At 34.4% G+C, this 22,422-nt stretch overlaps 1 protein-coding gene across 1 annotated transcript in view; it reads right to left on the minus strand.

Annotated features, from left to right (window-relative positions):
• Positions 1–22,422, minus strand: part of LOC114049892 (isoleucine--tRNA ligase, mitochondrial-like) — an 80,547-nt gene that overhangs the window by 29,884 nt on the left and 28,241 nt on the right. The window contains exons 9-13 of the mRNA XM_027871341.1: positions 19,909–20,078; positions 18,236–18,326; positions 17,403–17,554; positions 13,563–13,723; positions 329–431 (exon numbers count right to left, since the gene is read on the minus strand). Of these exons, the coding sequence (XP_027727142.1) occupies positions 329–431; positions 13,563–13,723; positions 17,403–17,554; positions 18,236–18,326; positions 19,909–20,078 (677 nt within the window). The remainder of the gene's footprint in view (positions 1–328; positions 432–13,562; positions 13,724–17,402; positions 17,555–18,235; positions 18,327–19,908; positions 20,079–22,422) is intronic.

Here is a 22,422-nt window from a genome sequence, read left to right on the forward strand (position 1 = left end):
GAGTGAAACAACTTGCCGAGTAGCAGAGTGCTAGAAACCTTGAGATTTGGGACTTGAATATGTCTTTTTGACTCCAAAGCCAATGCTTTTCTCACTATATCTCACTGCCTTAATACAGTGACACTGTACAAACCACTATATTAAATTCTATCCTGTTCCAGGCATACAGACCCTATCTTAGGTCTAGATTATGTTTTTCTTATATTTTTATATTTTATTAACTATATTAAGCACATTTTAAAAACTACATTATAAAATAATTACTAAGCTTAAAAAAAAAATCACCCCCAAGATCTTTTGTATTCAACATTTGCAATTATAAATTTACTTGAGCTAAGACTTTTTGAGGAAGAAGCTGCTCAGGAGGAAGAGTCCACCAGATATCACTTCCATGTTTTTCCACTAGTTGAACAAGATGCTCGATAGTTTGGCTGTTGAAGGAAAAAAAACAATCAGAGCCAGTGAAGTAACTACTGTAGCTAAGGTATAAAGCAATAATAACAAAAAGAAATGATACAAAAAATGCCTTATTTCCAACCCCAAACTGACCTCTCCAGTTATGCAGCTACAACTATAGGCTACTAGACACTAGTTTACTTCAAACACATTTCAGAAACAAACCTATTATTCAATCTTTTCCACAAAACTAAATTTATCCTCCAAAATTTTCTTATTTTTAAAGGAATTATCATTCTATCAATTAAAAGGTTAAAAACGTTTTAGTCACCTCTAATGAAATGAACCAAAAGCATTTAATACTTAACATGTGCCACATGGAAAGGATAGAAATACAAAAGTGAGAGCTCCTATCTTCAGGGATTTGTATACTAGAAGTGGGAGGCTATATATATAGAAGAGTAGGGGCTGTAAATAGGGTGTTTGAGTCTACTAAAGCATAAGGATAATAAATGGAGCTAAAGGGAAACAAAATGACACACCCTTTCAAGAAGCAGTGGTACAAAGGCCATTCTCCAATAAATGGGTATGAATAGTTTTCAAAAGAATAAGAGCAAATTACTAACAACCACATAAACAAATGCTCCAAATCATTAATAAGAGAGACACAAATGAAAACAGCCCTAACGTTTCATCTTCTACACTGCAAATTGGCAAAGGTAACAAAAGATAGATTAATCAATAATGGAGGGTTTGAAGGAAGACAGGCACAATAGTGCTATGCTGGTGAAGCTGTGAACCAGCACCACCACCATGAAAAGCACTTTGGAATTATACAAATAAAAGTGATTAAAATATCCATACCTTTTGACCCAGAGATTCTATTTTTTCGATTATACCCCAAGGAGGGCACTGATAAGTACCTATATATATGCACCAAAATATTTATAGTAGTACTCTTTATGATAGCAAAGAATTGGAAATCAAGTAGATGCTCACTGAATGCAGAATAGCTAAACAAATTGCAGTACACTAGGAGCAGCTAGGTGGCGCGGTCCTGAAGTCAGGAGGACCTGAGTTCAAATCCAGCCTCAGACCAAACACTTGACACTTACTAGCTGTGTGACCCTGGGCAAGTCACTTAACCCCAATTGCCTTAAAAACAACAACAACAACAACAACAAATAAAACAAATTGCAGCACACAAATGTAATGGAATATAACTGTGCTATAAGAAATGATGAAATGTGATGTATAGGATAAGATCCACATGAACTGATGTAGAGTGAAGCAGAACTAAGAAAACAATATGCATGTAAATGAAAAGAACCACTACTCCCACCCCCCCAAAAAAGTGAATGCTGCAAAATTATAAAGAACAAGTCTGGCTCAAAAGAAGAGATTATGACAAAACACTCCCACCTCACCCCTTTGCAGAGGTTAGGGATCCACAAGTTTTGTACATTATACATATGTTCAGACTTTTTTGATCAGTTATGCTGACTTTTCCCTCTCCTTTTTCTTTTGATTACTAAAAAATATTATTTGTTATATGAGATAGCTCTCTGGGTTGGGGAGGGGAAACGACACTGGGGGAAATTAGGTGATGTAAAAAAAAAAAGACGTCACTATAAATGTTAAAAAAAAGAGCAATGGATCTATTAGTTAAGTTCCTAGAAAAAATGGTTCAAAGTAGAAGGGGATATATATGTGTGCTGATGTAAGAAAATGGTCAGGGACAGCTGGTTGGGGATATGAAACAAGGAATAATGGTCTGGAGACAGCTAACTGTCAAGATTATTGCCTGGAACAATATAAAAGCCTCCAAACCATCTTCCTGCCTACATTCACTACATACTCTCACCAAACAAAACTGACATATTTCTCTTCCTAAAATACTACTTTCATCAAGTCACCTTCCTGTTAAAAACCAACTAGATTAATATTCAGGTATTCAAGGTCTCCTATCTGGCCCCAACCCATTTTTCTATTCTTAATTCCCAATACTCTCTAAAGGTCAATCTCCTAATCTTGCCAAACTGATCCATTCATTGTCCCTCAAATAAACTAACTTGATTCATACTTTCCCCCTACTGCTCGCTCAATTCCTCCTGCCCCACTCCATCCAAGAAATGCCTCCCACTTCTTTGACCTAACCCTGCATATTCAAGGCCCACCTCAATTCTTACCTCCTCCATAAGCTCTTCCTGGCCCCTCCAACTCTGTCATCTCCTCTTTCTAATAGCTTAATTGCGCATACTACTTAATTTACATTTAATCATATGTGCAGTGGATTCTGTGCTGAGCCTGGAGTCAGGAAGACCTGAGTTGAAATCCTGTCTCAAACACTTACTAGCTCTGTGACCCTAAGCAAGTCACTGAACCTGTCTTATCTTCAGTTTCCTTATCTTTTAAATGAATAGTGCTCTTTGACCAACACACAAGTAAAAAGACCATTCTAAGAAACCAAACTGACAAAATAGCCTAGAAAATGCTAACATCCCTCTGAAGGTCTGGACAGTTAACTGTGAAGGGCCCCAGAGGAATCAAGTAAAGGTATTTCCACCAATACCAATATTAAACTCGATTTCCTTACAAAGAAGAAAAAAAAAGGCTCATGAATGACAAGTAGCAAGGAAATTGAAAAGAATTTGCAACAGTTTGCACAATTTGTAATTGTGCAAAACATGACCAGAAGAGTTGCCCTGAGTTTGGGGGTCAAGGTGACATCCTTGCATGTACTCAAGAAAATGACTCATCTGTTGAAATTAGAAAATTCTTGGATGAAAAATAGATCCAAAGAGTGCTCATGAGACCAGATGTTGCTCATGCCATTCCTCAAGTCCAAAAAGATGAGTTAAGTCTTGAAGGAAATGAAGTCAAACTTGTATCAAATTCAGTCACCTTGATGCACCAGGCAAGAAAAAGAGACAAACAAATAAATAAAGGAAAATTTCTGGATGGTATCTATGCCTCTGAAAAAGGCCCAGTGCCCTAGGCTGGCTACCAGGTCTGAAAACTATCCCTGGTCCTGATGGGAGCCTCCTATGTTCCCCATGCTGACTAAGATGTTAAAATACATTTGGTCCTTTGGAGACTAGTGCCTTTTAATCTGATAAATGATAGAAGTTTACTTAAGATTCTGTTGAATTAAATATTATGTCCAGTGGTACAGAGTTAGGCAGCTGATCTCAGGCTATTGGAGACCCAGCCAAATTCTGGAGACTTTTTCACTAAGCTGGAAAGGCTGTGACTATGACCTTTTAAAGAGTATAATTAAGTTCAGAAAGCCTTCCTAACAAAAGGTTTATCATCTATTTCTTCAATGTAAAAAATAGTTTTGTTGATGTTATTGTTAAGTCATTTCATTCATGTCCGATTCTTCATGACCCCTTTTGGGGTTTTCCTGGCAAAAAGAATGGGAGTGGTTTGCCATTTCTTTCTCCAGCTCTCATACTAATCACTAATATATTTTTGTCTCAAGGAATTTAACTGGATGCATGTGAACACAAGAAAGTCAGATCTAATATTTTTATACCACCAAGCTATCCTTCAAGAATGTCTAGCCTGTCATGTTGCACCTGGACTAACTTCTAAAAAAGCACATTGCTCCCTGCACCTGAGCCCTATAACCAGTCATGCTGCCCTCAATCCTATTATGTCATCTACCCTGTTCTGTTCTTTGTTCTGCACTACTCAAAACTTATATAAGGGGAACTGTTCTTTTGCTTGGGGTCTTTGGCATAAATGAAGGCAAGCCATTGCTCATTTATTAACTGGCAACATGCCGCTGTTAATAAATGTTATCTCGCTCAGAAGTGCCTCAGTTTACCCTTTTGTGAAATTTAATCTGCAACATCTTTAAGCTTGGCGCTACAGAAGAAACCTATTCCTCATTTTAAATTAACCTGATATTTTGATACCTATCTACCATATTCCAGATGTGGCACTAATCTAAGACTGAGAATTCTTTCACATAATTAAAATTCACAATACATTTCAGATACCCAAATCAGAAATGAAAAAAAAAACTTATCCAAACACATATACTCTCAGTCCACTGTAATAAATACCAAATGACAGAAAGTGAATTATATTAGGTTTGACATTAGGGTAACTGGTTAACGCTACCTAGTTCAGTCAATTGCATCTTTATTCTACCTTTCTCACGCAGCATATTTTTTAAACAATTTTATTTACTAAAATTTAAAAACATATGCTTTATGATATATGCAACACAGAAAATGGAAATAACTACTAACTTTACACATACATAACTGATAACACTAAAACAAAGACTAGTTAAAGGTAACAGAAAAGTCTAAAAATTCATAATTCCTAAATCATATCTTTTCTATCTTTGAAGTTCAGTCATCACAGATTTTGGTCAATTAATTATTTCCTTTATTTCTTTTGTTCCAGGTTTTTCTCTAATGACTACCTCTTAATGCTACCTATTTCAGTTAACTACACTTTTACTCCATCTTCCTTATGCAAAACACTAAAATAAGTAGTCTGGAGGAGTATCTAGAAATATATAATTACTCAATAATAGCAGACAGTTAATAAATGTTTGTTAAATTATAATAATTAAAGTGAACTATTAGTAGAGTAGGAAAAGTGGTGGATTTAAAGTCAGAGAACCTGGATTCAAATCCCAGCTCTGCTACTTTTTATATATGAGATAGGAATTTAATTTGTTTCAGTTTCTTTATCTCTAAATTCTTTAGGCCTTTTAGTTCTAAACCAGCAATCCTGTCAGGAGTATTTTACATAAACTATTTTTGGAGGGTAAAAAAGGCTTTTCCTTTGCTTCTTCCCCTCTCCATTACCCCTCCCCCCTAGTTCATTTAAAACATACTCTAAAAATAAACACAGTGGTACATTTTTCCTTAAGAAAATTTTACTTGAAGAAAACAAGTTGGTGTCAATGAAGAGAAGACAAAGATTATCAAGAAAACGGCTTGTAAATTTTGTTACTACATGTGTATAATCTGGGTGAAAAAAACAATAAAATATTTACATATTTACTAATTATTAACCAAATTTTTATGTTTTTATTGCATCTAAAAGGCATCTTAGTAAAAAAAAAACCATTTCATAGAAAAATCTGATTAGTGCTGAATACCTCAGAGAATAATCATAAAATATGAAGATAATCAGATTAATAATAGTTCTTTTACCAAGCCTATTTGATTTTGAGATCTTAAGCATTTATATTTACATATAAAAACCTTTATTTATTCATGGCTTTAAAACATACACCTTAAATTTAAATTTTTCTTTCATAATTCCAAGGCTCTTTCTTTATTTTATTATTCTGTGCTTACATTTAACAAATAATTTATAAGCTTAAGATAGTATAAATTATCTTTGATAAAGATAGCAAAAGCCTACTTATCACTATGCAATCTAGCTGTTTATATAAATAATTCATTTCATAAAGCAGTAAGCCCATCATAAAACTTTCCTCTGTATGCACAGACCTTATCTAAAACTTTGCATTATGTATTACTTGCAGGTTTCAAATAGCAAAAAGCCATGAGGTCATCCAAGCTAACATCACACCAATCATTCTGACCTTTGATACTGATTGTACTGAATGCTTATTTGACTTTCTAGCATTATGATTACTAAGGAATAAAGAAACTATTGCTGTTTCAGAGTTCTTAGTTTCTTTGTGTTCACAAGTAGAAAGAGTAAAGACCAGATGATAATTTTTCATTTACAGGGGAATATTAAATAACTTCTCGAGGTAGTTTATTTAGAAAGAGGTAAGTGGCTATGTTATGAACTTAATTAATAAGATGAGTCCTAGTTCAGAATGAAGTACCATGAATAAAATTCTGTGATATAAATTTTAGACCTATATTTGTAAGACAACTTATTAAACGGAAATTTAATTTTAAACAAGAAAACCCATGAAAGAAATCTATAATTTCCAACTAAAAAACACTTTAAAAATTAAGATAAACAAGATTATATGGTAACCAAAGAAAACTTTCAAATTATACTTTAAATTTCTGGAATATTTCAATGTCATTTTAGTTTTTCAGGAAACAAATGCTTTACTTAGCAACTATGGTCATTGACACTGATATTAAACTTAAATAAAAGAAATTATTTCCTACAAAATAATCATTGTTGTTGACTTAGTAGCAAGGAAAAAAATTTGAAAATTGCAAAGCATAAATATATTTATCAATTTAACTTTGAATATTAAATCATTATTTACTCCTTACACAGAATGTGTCCCTTTTTTATGTTATCTTGTTAAAATGATCTTAAAAACTTTTTAAACAAAATAACCTGACAAAAATTTCACACTATATCAAAATGTGTAATTATAATCTTTGAAAGCTACTACTGCCTATGTAGAAGGAAAAATAATGTCACACCAAATGCAAATGATAAGAATGTAGATTTCATGCCCAAAATAAATTTTTTTTTAAGTATTTTATGTCTATCAGTCATTAAAGTCAGGGCATGAACTAAATCAATATTTTCTTTTGTTAAAAGATTTGATATGTATCCATAGAGGTAACTTCCCAGTTTTGTCCAAATATATGTCCAAAGAGGAAAATCAATCATGCAGAGGAGATCAGTCTGATCAAATGTAACAGCAACTCCACATAGACTATGCTGACTTCCAGTAGAGACACAGTTACTCCTGATGGTCACTGGCACACTACTGTATAAAGAAGAAAAGAATCATCTGGCTCCACACAATTAATTTAGGTGCAAGAGGACAGCGGACAGGGCAGGGGCTGGTGTGGGGTACAAAAGACAAAATATTATTCAGTTTATTTTCTACAATGTATCTCATGTAAATACGAATGAATACCAAGTAACATTTTTTGCCTCCCTGAATTTAAGTGTTACAGTAATGAAGAAGGAATTGTTGCTACCAGTAAGAAATAGTGTACAGGAAAATGACCTATGAATTAACAGATAGTATACTTAAGTTTGTCTGTCATTTCTGTAGGCCAATGTTCTGTATGTCTGCGCTGCTGCAAAACTACAAACCTGTCAGTATCATATAGACAACTTAAAGGCAGCTACAGTGTAAAAAAGAAAATTTAAAAATAAAATTCATAACCACCAGTAAAAGAATATTGGTAACCAAAGATAATTCACTTGAATTTTTCAGGCTAATGAAAGCTTTCATTTGTTTCACCTTTATGATGTTCATTTTAATGATCACCCTGCCCACATTCCTCATCAGAGACAAAAGACTAAAAAAATACCTATTCATTCAATTTATTTACACAAAGGTAAACTACATTTTCACATGGAGATATCCTGAAAACATTTTCCTAATACTGGTGATTATAAACAATAATAAACAATATCCCTTTAAAGAAAACTGCCTAATTACGATGCAGTATTTAAACAGGTTTTCTATATGTTATAGTAGAACAGCTTCCCCGTCAAGTGTCTATACAACAATGTGCCTGGGTTCAAATTTCACATCTTATATTTACTACCCTTAAAACTCCTTGGGCTTTCATTTCTTCATTTTTAAAATGAGAGGGTTAGATGGGATGCTTCCCAGTTCTACATTTATGATCCAATGATGATTATATTTGGGTAGGGCACTGACATTTGCACCTTCTTGCTCTAGGTGGCACAATCACCTCACAAAGGAGTAACAATACAAAATATTTCAAAAAAGAGAAGAAAACTAATATATAAAGAGGTACCTGACAACAACAGTACTTTGCAGGGAATACAAGAAATTCTTAAGAATGATCTAAGTTAAGTATGGTATACTTGTTTTCACATAAATAATCAAACACTAAACTAGAAAAAATAAAGTAACTGACTTGCAAGTTTTTATAGGTAGTAGTAATAATGGTAGCTAGGTAGTGAGGTGGATAGAAAACTGGGCCTGGAATTAGGAAGCCATCTTCCTGATTTCAAATCTGACCTTGGACTATGTGGCCCTGGATAAATCACTTACCCCTGTTTGCCTCAGATTTCTCATCTGCAAAATGAGCTGGAGAAGGAAATGGCAAATGGCATTTTGTTATCTTTGCTAAGAAAATCCCAAATGGGGCCACAAAGAGTGGGACACAAGTGAACAACATAAACAATAGGAGTTTTATTTGCTTTATTTACAAAAGTCTCAACAGAGCTAAAATTCTCATGTGCCAAATTTAAACATTATGCCATATTTTGATGATGCAGCTTTTCTATCATTCTGTAAACTAAAAAATACTTTATATAATCATTTGAATTTATTCTTAGCAGTGAGAGGCAACATGGCATACTGTTAATAGTGCTGGTCTTGGAGTTAGGAGAAACTTAGTATCAGACATATGACCAAAGGCAAATTCCCTAACTCCAAGTACAATATAGGCACTTAATATCCGTTGACTTAAACTGACTTTTTTTCAGCCTCTTAGCAATAAGACAAGAAAAAGAAATTGAGGAAATAATCATAAGCAAGGAGAAAACACAATTGCTTTTTATTGAAATGATGATTTACTGAGAAAATCCTGAAGTCAACCAAAAAGTTAGTTGAAACAATAAACTCATCAAAGTTGCAAAATATAAAATAATCATGTATCATCAGCATTCTTGTATACCTCCACCCTTTAAAAAAAAAAAGGCAGGAAGAACTAGAAAGAAAAATTTCATTCAAACTAATTAAAGAAGCTATAAAATATGTGGGACTCCATCTACCAAGATAGATCAAGGAACTATACTAATCCAACTATTAAAAGTTTTTATAGAAATAAAGACCTAGGGAAGTATTAACTGCTGCTCCTGAAGACTAAGCCAATATAATAAAAATGGCATTTTCTAAATTAAACTGCTTTTTCAGTGCTATACCAAATTATCAAAAGAATATTTTACAGACCAAAAAGGAAAATAATCATCATCAAATCCATTTGAAGAAATAAAAAATTAAGAATCTCTAGCTAATGACGAAAAAAAAATTGGAAGGCAGGTGGAGAAGGGATCTATCAGTCCCAGATTTCAAACTTTTACTAGAAAGCAATAATCATGGAAATAATTTGGTACTAGTTAAAAAACAAATCAATCAGTGCAACAGATAAAGTACAAGACATACAAAAGGAAATAGAGTAGCAGTGCTGAAAAAACCCCCCAAAATGTGTAGCATTCAGGCAGAAATTGGGTTTCTCATCATCTCATACACCAAGATAAGCTCTAAATGGATACATGGTCTACATGTCAAAAGGTCATATCATAAATGAATTAGTGGAACAAGGAAGAAATTATCTTTTGGATCTTTAGTTACAGGAAGAGTTTATGATTGAACAAGTGACAGAGAAGATTACAGAAGATAAAATGGACAACTTTAACTATAAAAGTTTCTTGCAAAAACAAATCTAATGGAATTTTAAATTAGAAGGGAAACTGGTAAATGGGGAAGAAACCTTTGCATCAATTTTTTTGATAAAGACCTCATTTTTAAGATATATAAGGAACAGATTCAAATTTATAAGACTAAGATCTATTCCCCAAAGAAATTAAAAGGACAGATATGTGCTCTCCAACATATACACATATGTACATACATATACATATATACATGTAAATGTATATGGAGGGAGAGAGAGAACAGAGCAAGAGCTCAGTTCTTTTGGAAGTAACAAAAACTGGAAATGAAGGTGGTGATTATATGGTGGAATACCATAAAGAAATTACGGTATATTAATGTAACATAACATTATTGTGCCATAGAAAACAACAAAATGGACAGTTTCAGAGGAAAGTAGGAAGACTTTAATGAACTGAGTGAAGAGAGCAGAACTAGGGAGAGCAATTTATATAATGGCATTATAGAGAAAAACCACTTTGAAAGACTTTAGAACTCTAAATCAAAGTAATGATAAAACATGCATCCAGAAGACTAAAGATGAAGCATGCCATTCACCTCCTGCCAGAGAGATTATGAACTTAAAATACAAAGGGACACATACATTTTTCAGATTTGGCCAATGTGGGAATTTGTTTCACTTGACTACGTATATTTATAGTGATGGTTTTATTTTTCATTTTCATTTTTCATTATTTTTCATTGTTGTTCATTGGGGGCCTGGGCAGTGGGTGGCACATATTATAAACTGTAAATTGGTTATGTAAAATAAGTTAACTTATTTAAAAAGAAAAAAGGCAGAATAATTTATAAAAGGTATTGAATTCCAGTTTATAAAATTCTAAGTGCCATCCTTTGACAAATAAAAGCAATTTTCTCTGAGTCTCAGCTATTTCCTTTGTAAAACAAGGATAATTATACCTCTTACACCTACGCTTCAAAGGCCTATATGGATCAACTGAGAAACTGGTAAGGAAAGCACTTTGTAAACCTTAAAGCAGGCCTGCACAAGGTGCGGCCCACCAAAATATGTGGGCTGTCCACAAACAACATAGAGGGAAACATCTTCTACATTTTTTTGTGGGTAGCTTGAAATCCTTTGGCATGCCCGTGAACTGCAAGTGGCCCGTGGGCTGCAGGTTGTGCAGGCCTGCCTTAAAACATCAAGTTAAAGTGTCTAAGACAAGGCTTTCAGTGAAGTATGTATTAAGCTGGCTAATAATATGCAGAGTCCTAGAGATAACAATGTCCTAGTAGTCCTAGAAGACGGTACATCTTTCCAATAGAAAAATTAAGTCATTCGATATCTAGACGAATACCAGCTATTTTAGACACCTCAGAAATAAGGAACACAAAACACTCAAAGGAAATGTTTGCTAAAAAAAAAAAAAAAAAATCACCTATATGAGTACCAGGTATATACCAAAGTTCTATGCCTAGAACTGAGAATGAATCCAGCCAACAAAGTGCAGGTGTACTTCAGCCATCATCTTGGCACCTAGTTACAAAATGTGCAAGTGCCACACCATGTAACCTGTAATAAACACCTAAGATAGGACATGCAAAAGGAATGACTGAGTGACATTTGGAGGGGGGATAAAGAAGAAGTGTCGCCTTCAAGCATTACAAGACAGGAACGAAAGGATGTCAAAAAGGCTAAAAACATATGTAGAAGATTCAATTCCTAGGAAAGAAGGACACTCGGGTTATCCTGTGTTGCATGTCTATTTCCCCATAGCTTTGGCTGGATCTACGTAGGGAGAGTGAGGAGAGAAGAACATTCAAATTATAGATAGCTATTTTGTGTTCAGAAGCTAAAAGGTTTGGACCATGCACTCAAAGTTCATTCATACATTTTAGCTGAAATTTTGTGAACTCTATTAAGTACTTTGTTACACAGAGGTTTGCTCTAAATTACTCTTAAACATCTGAAGCAGGAAGCAGAGATAGCTGACGATAAAAATGTGACCAGCTAATACTATTTTCATAACAGCTACTATTGTTATTATTAAAACTGAGTACACAAGAAGGGAAAAGAACTTCCCCAAAGTAGTAAGGAAATTTATAATTCAAATTTCTTGAATTTACATATTTTTTTTTGGTTATTGAAGTCAAATTGACTTCCACTGTCTAACATAACTCCTATAAAGCAGACAAAGAAGTTCATAAATTCTAAGGTGGAAAATAGTCTATTTTTTAAATAGAATATCTCAGTGACAGGATTAGAAGCAAATGTGTTTAAGTGCAAATAACAAACCTGAGTTTGAGTCCTATTATTTTTCCACTTAATGTTAGACTCAAAAGGCCAAGTGATAGCTATTATTTCTCCAGATACAAAATGAAACACCTACTTCACAAGTAAGTGAATACTGTAACTTTATAATAACTTTTTTTCAAGGCAACAAGAGACTTCATACACTGTTTAAATAACACATTTAATACATTGTTTCAGGGGGAAAAATTACTATAAATATATCTTCCTAGAGCATAAATTGGAGCACAGTCTCAAGTTTGTCTTCAGTATCTGAACTGAAAGACTATTTTATTAATAATTTATTAATAATAATTTCCAATGAGGTTCTTTTGGTACCTGAAGCGACTAAGACTCTTTGGAAGCTTTTGTTTCATACTGGATTAATCTCTACATAGCAATCCTAGTAAGATTTAATATTCTTTAAAATTTACTTTCATGCAAAACCATGAATATATTCTTAAATCAGGGGTTTTAGATTTTTTCACATGCTCAGACCCAGAATATACCCTAAAATATACTGCCAGAGCAACATAAGCTGTAACGGAGGCCCACATTCTGAGAGAAGAGTGTGGGAGAAGAGGAAGAAAGTTTAAAGCATTTCACCTTGTTCAAGAAGAGACTTAGTTATGGACAGAACTCATGTCCCCAGGAAGAACCATCATGACTTGCAATGAATTCACTACGTGAGAGGATGGAAGAAGAAAGCAATCATTGAACAAAAGCAGTCTATTAATGGTAAAATGACAGCAATCATGTGTGGAACATCTTAGAATCGAGTCCACCAGCCAGGACTGTTAAATGTTGGTAGATCACCAAGCCATCTACTTCCACCAAACCCCTGATTTGCCAAGAAGGGGAATGTAGGGACTCACTTTACTAGCACCGGTGGGAAATTTTATTAATATTCTTCCCAATCCTACTGAGTTAATTTGTTGCCAATGTCACTAGAAATCTCAAGGACTCGGGTAAATCAAGAGTTCCTCTTCCTCACAAAATGGTTGGGGGTCTCAGCTCTAGTCTCTAAAATTCCTTCAGTTATCTATAATCTAAAACCAGGTCCTCAATTCTCATTTGAAAATAACAAGTTACTGATTTCAAGCTATAATCTCAATGGAAAAAATTACCTCATATAACTATAAACTTTAAAAATTCCAACCTTTAATATCAAAATTCCTCATCAATGCAATGCAAGTAGGGGCTCCAGAAATTTAGGATTATGGATAGATAAGCTAAGGGGAAAGGAAAAGAGTAATGGAAAAGGCAAAAGATTAGAGTTATGTAGTGTGGTGCGGTCATCTAAAAAGAAACAGGTAGTTGCTACACATAGGTTTCATTCCAGCAACAGAAGTATCTAGCTTTGGGAAAAAATAATTTTATACAAAATGGAACCATGAAGGAGGAAATATTTTGATAAAATTACCACATTTTACCTAGAGAAAACAAAGTATACATCCTATAATTTATTCTAAAAAACATAATAAAGATCAATGAAGCTTAAATCTTTTTCCATTTTTGAAAAATACTTAACTCACTAAAATTTTATAAAACAGAAAAAATTTCTACCTGTTGATCAAGATTTCATCTTTTGTCTTGTGATGGAACACAGGAATTGGAACACCCCATACCCTTTGCCTTGAGATACACCAATATGGTCGTTTCTCTATTGTGTCCACCATACTATTCATTGCTGAGACAGGAATAAATTTCACCTTTCTTAATGAGTCCTGCAATAAATTTACAAATGCATTTTAATTGGGTTACTGAGGTCATGCTAAATAATAAATTTGTATAAAAGTAGGAAAGAAAACTAAGTAAAATTTTTTCAGATGTTTACTAGGGGAACTCATTAAGTGATAATCCAGGGGAAATATAAAGCATTTATCACAAATTATAGCATTAACTTATAAAAATACTAAATCAAAACCAACAGAACAGGTTGAGAACTACCACCCTTCATTAACAGCAAATAAAATTAATTGAATCTCTATTTCAATCATAAAAAACAAATTAGTACTATGTGGTTAAAGGATATGAACAGTTTTCAAAAGAATTGTAAACTATTAAAAATTATATGAAAGAACAATCCAAATCACTATTACTAAGAGAAATGTAAATCAAAGCAACTCTGAAGTTTCATCTCAGAAAATTCACAAAGATGACAAAAGAAGAGAAATAGTCAACATTGAATAGGGTTATGGAGAGATACACACTTAGAACTGCTGGTGGAGCAGAGAATTGGTACAACCACTTTGGAAAGTAATCTGGAATTTGTAAAGAGTGACTAAAATGTTTGTAGCTTCTTACACAGAGGTTTCGCTGCTAGGCATATACCCGAGGGAAGTCAAAGACAAAAAGAAAAGTTCTATAAACATTGAAAAATTTACAGCAACACTTTTTTTTTTGTAGCAGCAAACATCTGGAAATAAATTAGAAGCCCCTCAACTGCGGAATGGCTAAACAAATTGTGACACATGAATATAATGGAATATAACTATGCAGTAAAATGATGAATATGATGGACACAGAAGCATGGAAAGATTTTTAAGAACTGATACAAAAGTGAAATAAGCAGAACTAGGAAAACAATATACAAAATGACAACAAAGTAAAGAGAAAAAACTTCAATAAAACCATTGAGTACTGATAAAATTATGACAAAACTTAGCCCCAAAGAAGAGTTATGAGAAGGCACCTCTCCATCTTCCCTTCTTTGAAGAGGCAGGACAATATGGGTATGGAACATTGTATGGAATTTCTTTTATTTAATATGTTGATTAGTTTTACTCAACTGCTTTTCCCTTTTCTTTCATTTTTTTTTTTAAATACAGTATGGTTGTCCGGGAGGGGGAGGGACATAGTAAGAAACGTACACTATACAAAAACAAAATACATCTATAAAAATTTATGAAAAGCAAATAAGATAGAAAACAAATTAGTATAATCTTGAAGCAGTATTTCAGAACCTAAAGTTGCCAGTTGATTTGTTATTTTAAAGCAAGGATTCTTTATCCTTATATCACGGATCCTTTTAACAGTCTAGTGGAACTTATGGATCACTTCTGAAAACGATTTTTTTTTTTTAAAATTAGGGGCAGTTAGGTTACGCAGTGGATACAGCACCGGCCCTGAAGTCAGGAGGACCTGAGTTCAAATCCGGCCTCAGACCAAACATTTGACACTTATTAGCTGTGTGACCCTGGGCAAGTCACTTAACCCCAATTGCCTAAAAAAAAAAAAAAGAAAAAAAACATAACTGGAGGAGATGCTAAGTTTCAATTAGAGATTAGTAAAAATAAAGTTGTAATTTCCTCTCCAAGTTCAAAGACCTCATGAAATTTATCAATGGATCTCCAAGGGAACTGTGGACCCCAGGCTTCTAAGAACTCTTGTTTTAAAAAATAGGCAGGGGGCAGCTAGGTGGCCCAGTGGCTAAAGCTCCAGCCTTGGAGTCAGGAGGACCTGAGTTCAAACCTGGCCTCAAGACACATGACATTTACTAGCTGTGTGACCCTGGGCAAGTCACTTAACCCCAATTACCTCTCACAAAAAAAAAAAAAAAAAAAAAAAAAAAAAAAAATAAGAAAGAAAGAAAGAAAGAAAGAAAGAAAGAAAAGAAAAGAAAAAGAAAAAAAGGTAGACACAAATATCTTTTCCTAAGAGCTTCTCTCTTGGTATAAGACAAGAAAACATTACCCTTCGACTTAGGACTAATAGGACAAATGTTGAATTTAGCTGTAAAAAATGCCTGTGTCCAATTGCAATATCCCCAAAAGCCCCAAGATGGCAACGCTACCCAATGTGGCTCTGTATCCTTGAACTTATTTTGTTTCTTTCTCCTTTAGTTATAATATTCAACTATTATATTTTTTTATTATTTGTCGTATTTAACAGTTTTAGGTTTCCCCCTATTAATCTGAAGAATGTGGGGAACCTTTCATACTTGTCTCAAGAAAACTTTTAATGTCCTTTTTTTTTTTAACCTATGTGGCTTTCAACCTACTTTTAAAAACATAGGTTGATTGCCCCAGTTAGAATAAAAAATATTCTCTGACACTACTTTAACTTTACACATCTGTGAAAGGATGAATGAGTAAGGACCCATATTATGATTGTTTAATTTAACATAGATTCCATTTACACTATATTCCTAATTTGAGACTAACCTTTTAACCAAATTCAGGTGGGATCATGCTAAGTCAAAGACGCTTAAGTCCCTAAAACCAAAAGGAGAACAAAATAATAACAGGGAATTGGCCAATAGTAATAGGGTCTTTTTCTATTTTAAAACAGTACCCAAAACACAGACTGTTTTAAACTAACCTACAAACTAATCCACATGTTCAAAGTTGAAAAATACATACTTGGTTAGAAAACCCAAGTCTTAATTTCAATATAGCACCCCAATTCAAAACTTTTCATATTATAACTACTAAAATGCTCTATGAAAATCGGGGAAGACTTATATGAAATGATGCAAAGTGAAGTGAGCAGAACCAGAACATTGTACACAGTAACAGCGATATTGTACTGATGATCAACTGTGAAAGACTTAGCTACCCTAATCAATACAACGATCCAAGACAATTCGAAAGGACCCATGATGAAAAATGCTATCCACCTCCAGAGAGACAACTGGTGAACTCTGAGTGCAGACTGAAGCATATTTTTTTCAGTCTTTTTCTTTTTTTTTTTTTCCAACATGGTTTATATGGAAACATGTTTTGTCATGACTACACATGTATAACTAATATATTGCTTGCCTTCCCAATGAGTAGGGGAGGGGCTGGAAGGAGGAAGAGCATTTGGGACTCAATATATTAAAAAATGAATGCTAAAAATAAATAAATAATAAAAAGTTTTTAGAAATGAAATGCTTCATAAAAATATTCCTACATGGTTCAAAAACTTTACCTTAAGAGTTCAAAAATATTATCTAATCATAATGAAAATTAATTTTTCTGAAACATAGAATTTCAAGTTGAATGAGTAAGATAATAATTGTTAAATGTAGTAAGTACTACAGTTTTAATCTATATATTTTTTAACAAAGAACAGCTACTTTTGATGAGATTCTTATTATCATTTAATGTAGTAGCATCTATGTATGTAGTAGCACAATGAGAGTCAAAAGACCAAGATTATACATCTTGCAACTAATAAGCTAGCTGCGCAACACTGCCCATATCACATAACCTCCTTGACCACGTTTTACCATTTAAAAATAAAGATTATAGACTAAATGATCTTGAAGGTCTTATCAAGTTTTAAGCTTCAAAGATTTTCACAATTCTATGCATACAAGCCAGTCCAAATGAAATATGTCCCTTCAAAGACTGTATGTGTATATAATCCTGGAGGAGGAGTCAAACCTATTTTATAGGAAAAGTGATTCAAGTCTGGTACCTTGGCTGTAGCTGTCATATTTTCTATCTTTACAAACCATTGCTTGCTAGGGCGAATAATCACTGGTTTCTTTGTCCTCCAGTCATAGGGATAACTATGTGTAAATTTCTCCTCCTTTAGCAAATTCTTTGTAGATTGAAGCATCTTTATCACTAATAAAAAAAAAAAAGAGGAAATCGTAAGTTAGCTATAAGAAGGCACATAGCACTCTAAAACCTCCTAAACACAAACCCAACAACTATTCAGCAGTGTAGAGCATGGGCTAGCAGTTGCTATCACTGAAAATACCCACTGCCCTGGTACAAAAGTCAGGGTCTGTAGAACCCCTGATAGAAAAGGGATCACTCTTTCAGAAAAAACAGTGAAGAGTCTGGGCAGATAATAGGTTTAACAACTATCATTACACATAATAGAGGCAACTGCCTCTTCAAATGAAAGCAAAGGTAAGATCAAGCGGCTATATAGAACCATAAGAACCAGTCACTCCACAATATCAATCTAGAAAGTCTTTTGGAATTTTACAAACACCCAAATTTATTCTTGTCTTGGCTTAAGGAGAAGGGTTTCATAATTAAATCCATTCTTCCATGAATCTGTCAAGTCACACAGACTGGTGAATAAAACATTGCTACTAAGTGATTTAATTAAAAATACAAAGAAGTATACCATTTGGCAAAATAAATTAAAATAAGCCACTTAAAGGTGTGGCTTTCTTCAGTGAAAAGTCACCTTGAGTTACAAAACTTTAAAGATTAGAGGAAAAGAGACACAGATGCGACTTGCTCCTGCTACCCACAGAATGTGCTTGGATGACAAGCAGAGTAAATACTGACCAGTATCAGACCCTTCCTCAAAGACATTCTTGTTCTCAAGTTCATTTCCCGCAGCTTCTGTGAAATTCCCAAGTTCATCCACCAAACAATCCTAGGAGGTTCATTTTAGTCAATTAAAACAAAATGTTAAAGAGACATTGACTAATACTGACAAACTTAACCCTTCCCAGCAATACAAGGATCTAAGACATCTCCAAAGGTCTCATGATGGAAAATGCTATCCACATCCAAAGAAAGAGCTATGGAGTTTGAATGCAGATTGAAGCATACTATTTGCTATTTTTTTTTCTTCTGTTGAGTTTTGTTTTCTCTTTCTGGTGGTTCCTCCTATTCGTTCTAATTCTTACAACATCACTAATGTGAAAATGTTTAATAGGAATGTATATGTACAGCCTATATCAGATCAGGCGCCATCTTGGGGAGGGTGGTGGGGACGAAGGGGAAGAAATTTTAAACTCAAAAGGATATGGAAGTAATTGTTGATAAATCAAAATAAATTAAGAAAAAAAGAAAAAAAGAGACATCATCTTGTTGAGACATCTGACTATGTAAACAAAGAATCAACAATGAGATCTGATAATAATAAATTCTTGCTCTATAATGAAAACTTGAATAAATTTTAGCTCTAATTACACAACTTCAAACTCCCATGTTTACAAAATATCTGAAGCACTACAGTATCCACCTGAAGTTTAATAACAAAAGCTATCAAAGTGTTTTAGTTCAAACAATAAAAAAATGTCAGATCCAAGTTTCATCTATGAAATGAGGGGTAAGAGATCATTTTTAAAGTCCTTCTAGGTGACAGTATGAAATTCTGATATAATTCAGACTGAACTATGACAAAATCCATAGTAATTTAGACAGGTACTAGACTAAGGTTTACTTAAAATTTTTTTTTTCTAAATATGAAATTACAAAAGGAATACTTTTTCTACTTAAGCAATAAACATATAAAACACTTAAACCATCTCCATTGTAAAAGGCACTAACTGGAAATGCCCTTTAAGTATTAAAACAGCTGAGACAGGGTCTCTTCTTAAGATGATTTTGTTAACCACTGGTTTTTATAGTACCTGCGAAGTAATGAAACTATATTCAAATATTCATTTCTTATATCACCTTCTTATTTACTGAAACTGAGTTAAAGGCAACCGGTATCCTTGAAAGAGCACCTACTCAAGGACTAGAGAACCTAGGTTCAAACTCTGCCTCTGACACTCACTATACACCTTGGAACAATTCACTTAACCCCTCCAGGCCTGTTTCCTTATCTGTCAAAGAAGGGGGTTACATTAGATGGTTTGTGAGGTTGCTTCTAGCTGTACATCTATGACTTTATCCTTTATCAATTAGTTCCAAAAAAAGAAAGGTTTTACTAAACAATTTCAAATTGAACAAATCCTGATTTTTATAGTTCACAAAATCATAGACTTGGAGCTAGAAAGAATTGTAGGTCATCTAGTTCCACCCCCATATCTTACAGAGTCAGAAAATGAGAACCAGAGAAGGGAAGTACAAGTGATAAACAAAAGGGCTGGGAGGAGATGAAAAAGAACAGAATAAACTACAATTTAAGGTGTCAGAATGAATTACGTTAATTCAATAAAAGCCATAAATAGCTATTCTTCCTCACCCCTCCCTCTTCAAAAAAAGAGAGCAAGAAATGCTACCATGGGCAGCTTGTGCATAGAAGCTACGCTGTAATCTTCCATCCCGTGAGCCGGAGCTACGTGAACCAAGCCTGTGCCTTTGGTCAAAGTCACATGATGGGCAGGTAAGAGCGGAGAGACTCTGTCTGCAATTGTAGGATGAGCACAAGAACCACTGTCCATATCAGCTCCTAAAAGGAAAGAAAACAACCATTAAAAAATTTTATATTCAGATCTTCTTTTAATTCTTTCTTTCTAGTAGATCTGATCCTAAGTTGAGAGCAGGTTTGTATCATACTTATAACCTCATTGCCTGGCACAGTGTATAGAAGACATGTAATACATGTTTGTTGCTTTGAATTTGATGCAAAGATCAGGGGAACAGCATATTGCTAACAACTTTCCTGTTACATGAATTATATAAACACTTAAGAAAGATACACCAAGTTGGTTCAATATGAATCCTGGTCAATACTCAAGGACCTGTGAGAGGATATGGTTCCTGTCCTCCAGGAAACTAATTCAAAAGATTAGTCCACAATCCAACATGAGCTTGTGAATTTTCCTTATTCTCTCTGATGCCTGAATTTATCTAAATATTTTTAAAAGTTACTTGTATCTGCTACTTGTACCACTTCCTGGGTTAACAATTTCTGTAAGCCTATTTCCCTGATGTTTAAAACGTTACTTTATGAAATTGATCTTAAAACTCAATCTTTAAAAATCAGGGAGAATGGTAGGGGTGAGGAAGAAGAAAGAATGAAGGATACTTTAAATTACCTAGCTCAACAAAATTTGGCCAAGTCTATCCCATAAATTTCAACCACTTCCCAAAACTGATATTTTAAAAATTTCTTTTCACCCATCTTCACATCCCTTGACGATTTCAGCTGACTTTTTACTCTCTTTAGCTTCACTGTGCTTTTACTGAGGCACAGTTGACCACTTTGCCTTCCAGCTAAATAAAGCCCTCAACATTCCAAGTGTGCTCCAAATCAGATTGAAATATAGTTCCTATCAGATTTTAATGAGTTGTTGTATTAAAAAAAATATTATATATATAACAGTATATAATATTATATATAATTGTATGTAAATTACATGTGTATGTGCATGTGCAAGTGTGTATGCATGTGTGTATACACACAGCCTACAAGGATCCTTATATACAGTTTAGTGGACTCTATTTCTATCGGTATTTGACACCACTGCAGCAGACGAAATTGCAGAAATAAAACAGACTGTAATTGTACATGATTTTAAGCACTTTGGAGAAAGGGACTCCCTTCATTTGTTTCAGTCAGTCAGTCAGTCAACAGATACTTATTAAGTGTTTAGTATGTTTCAGGCATTGTGCTATTTTTACCTCTATGCCTAGTGAATAACAGCAGTGCCATGAACATAGCATTTAATTTTAATAAATACCTGCTGAATGAATGAACCACATTTTTTTCTTGTCAAAGGGTAGCCCTCCTGATGCTGCTTAGCACTTTGTTGCTTTTTAGAATTGCAGGGTTTGGGGAAGAGTAGCCACCACCAGGGGTGCCCTAATTCCTTTGCCTTCCCTTTCCCCATTCCATGGAAGACCATCCTGGTTGGGAGTGCCAAGGACATGAGGGCATCCAACCCTTCTCTCCTCACCCCAGCAGAGCCATCAACTCTCCCCACTGGAAGCAGCCTATTCCCTTTCCTTCTCCTTTGCCAGTGATGCCTGACAGGGTTTGAATGAGATGGTAGGTAACAGCTCCATATCTTCTGATGAGATGAAGGCCTACAAGGCCTTATTATCTGTTCTGCCACTGTTTCCTAAGGTCCTCCACACCTTACCATTTGTCCAGACTACTCTGAACACTGCCAACTTAACTACCAATATAACCTAAAGACCTCTGGGCCTTGCTATTTGCTCCTTTACTTAACCTCTTAGGACTTTCAGGTCATTCAATCTGCCGGGCAGATAAACTGTCTTTGATGTTTTATCTCTTCCAAGTGTGAGCACCTTGAGAGAAGGGTCTGTCGAGCTTTTTATATTTGTATCCCCAGATCCTTAGCACAGTGCTTGGCACACAGCAAGCACTTAACTGTTCATTTATTCATTATTCAAATTGGGTTGGTAGCGTTAGTCGACAGGCTGTAATAATTGATAGCTCATTTTTGTAAGGAATGGCCCAGAACCTCTCATCTCACAAGAATAGTTTGAACTATTTTTCCCTAAAAGAATTATCTTACAGCTGAATACACTGAATTTCATTTGACACTCTCTCTACACTCCATACATACAAACTCTCAAGACACTCATTATGAGTTTCAATATCTTCCCCTTGGGGCAGCTAAGCAGCGCAGTGGATAGAGCACCAGCCCTAGATTCAGGAGGACCTGCGTTCAAATCCGGTCTCAGACATATAACGCTTACTTGCTGTGTGACCCTGGGCAAGTCACTTAACTCCACTGCCTAACCAAAAAAAAAGTGTATGTACACACACACACACACACACACACCCCTTCAAGTTAGCTCAGTCAGCTTGGCATTTCACTACC

The sequence above is a fragment of the Vombatus ursinus genome, unplaced genomic scaffold, assembly GCF_900497805.2.
Source record: "Vombatus ursinus unplaced genomic scaffold, bare-nosed wombat genome assembly UNPS02014798.1, whole genome shotgun sequence".
In the NCBI taxonomy this organism is placed as follows: domain Eukaryota; kingdom Metazoa; phylum Chordata; class Mammalia; order Diprotodontia; family Vombatidae; genus Vombatus; species Vombatus ursinus.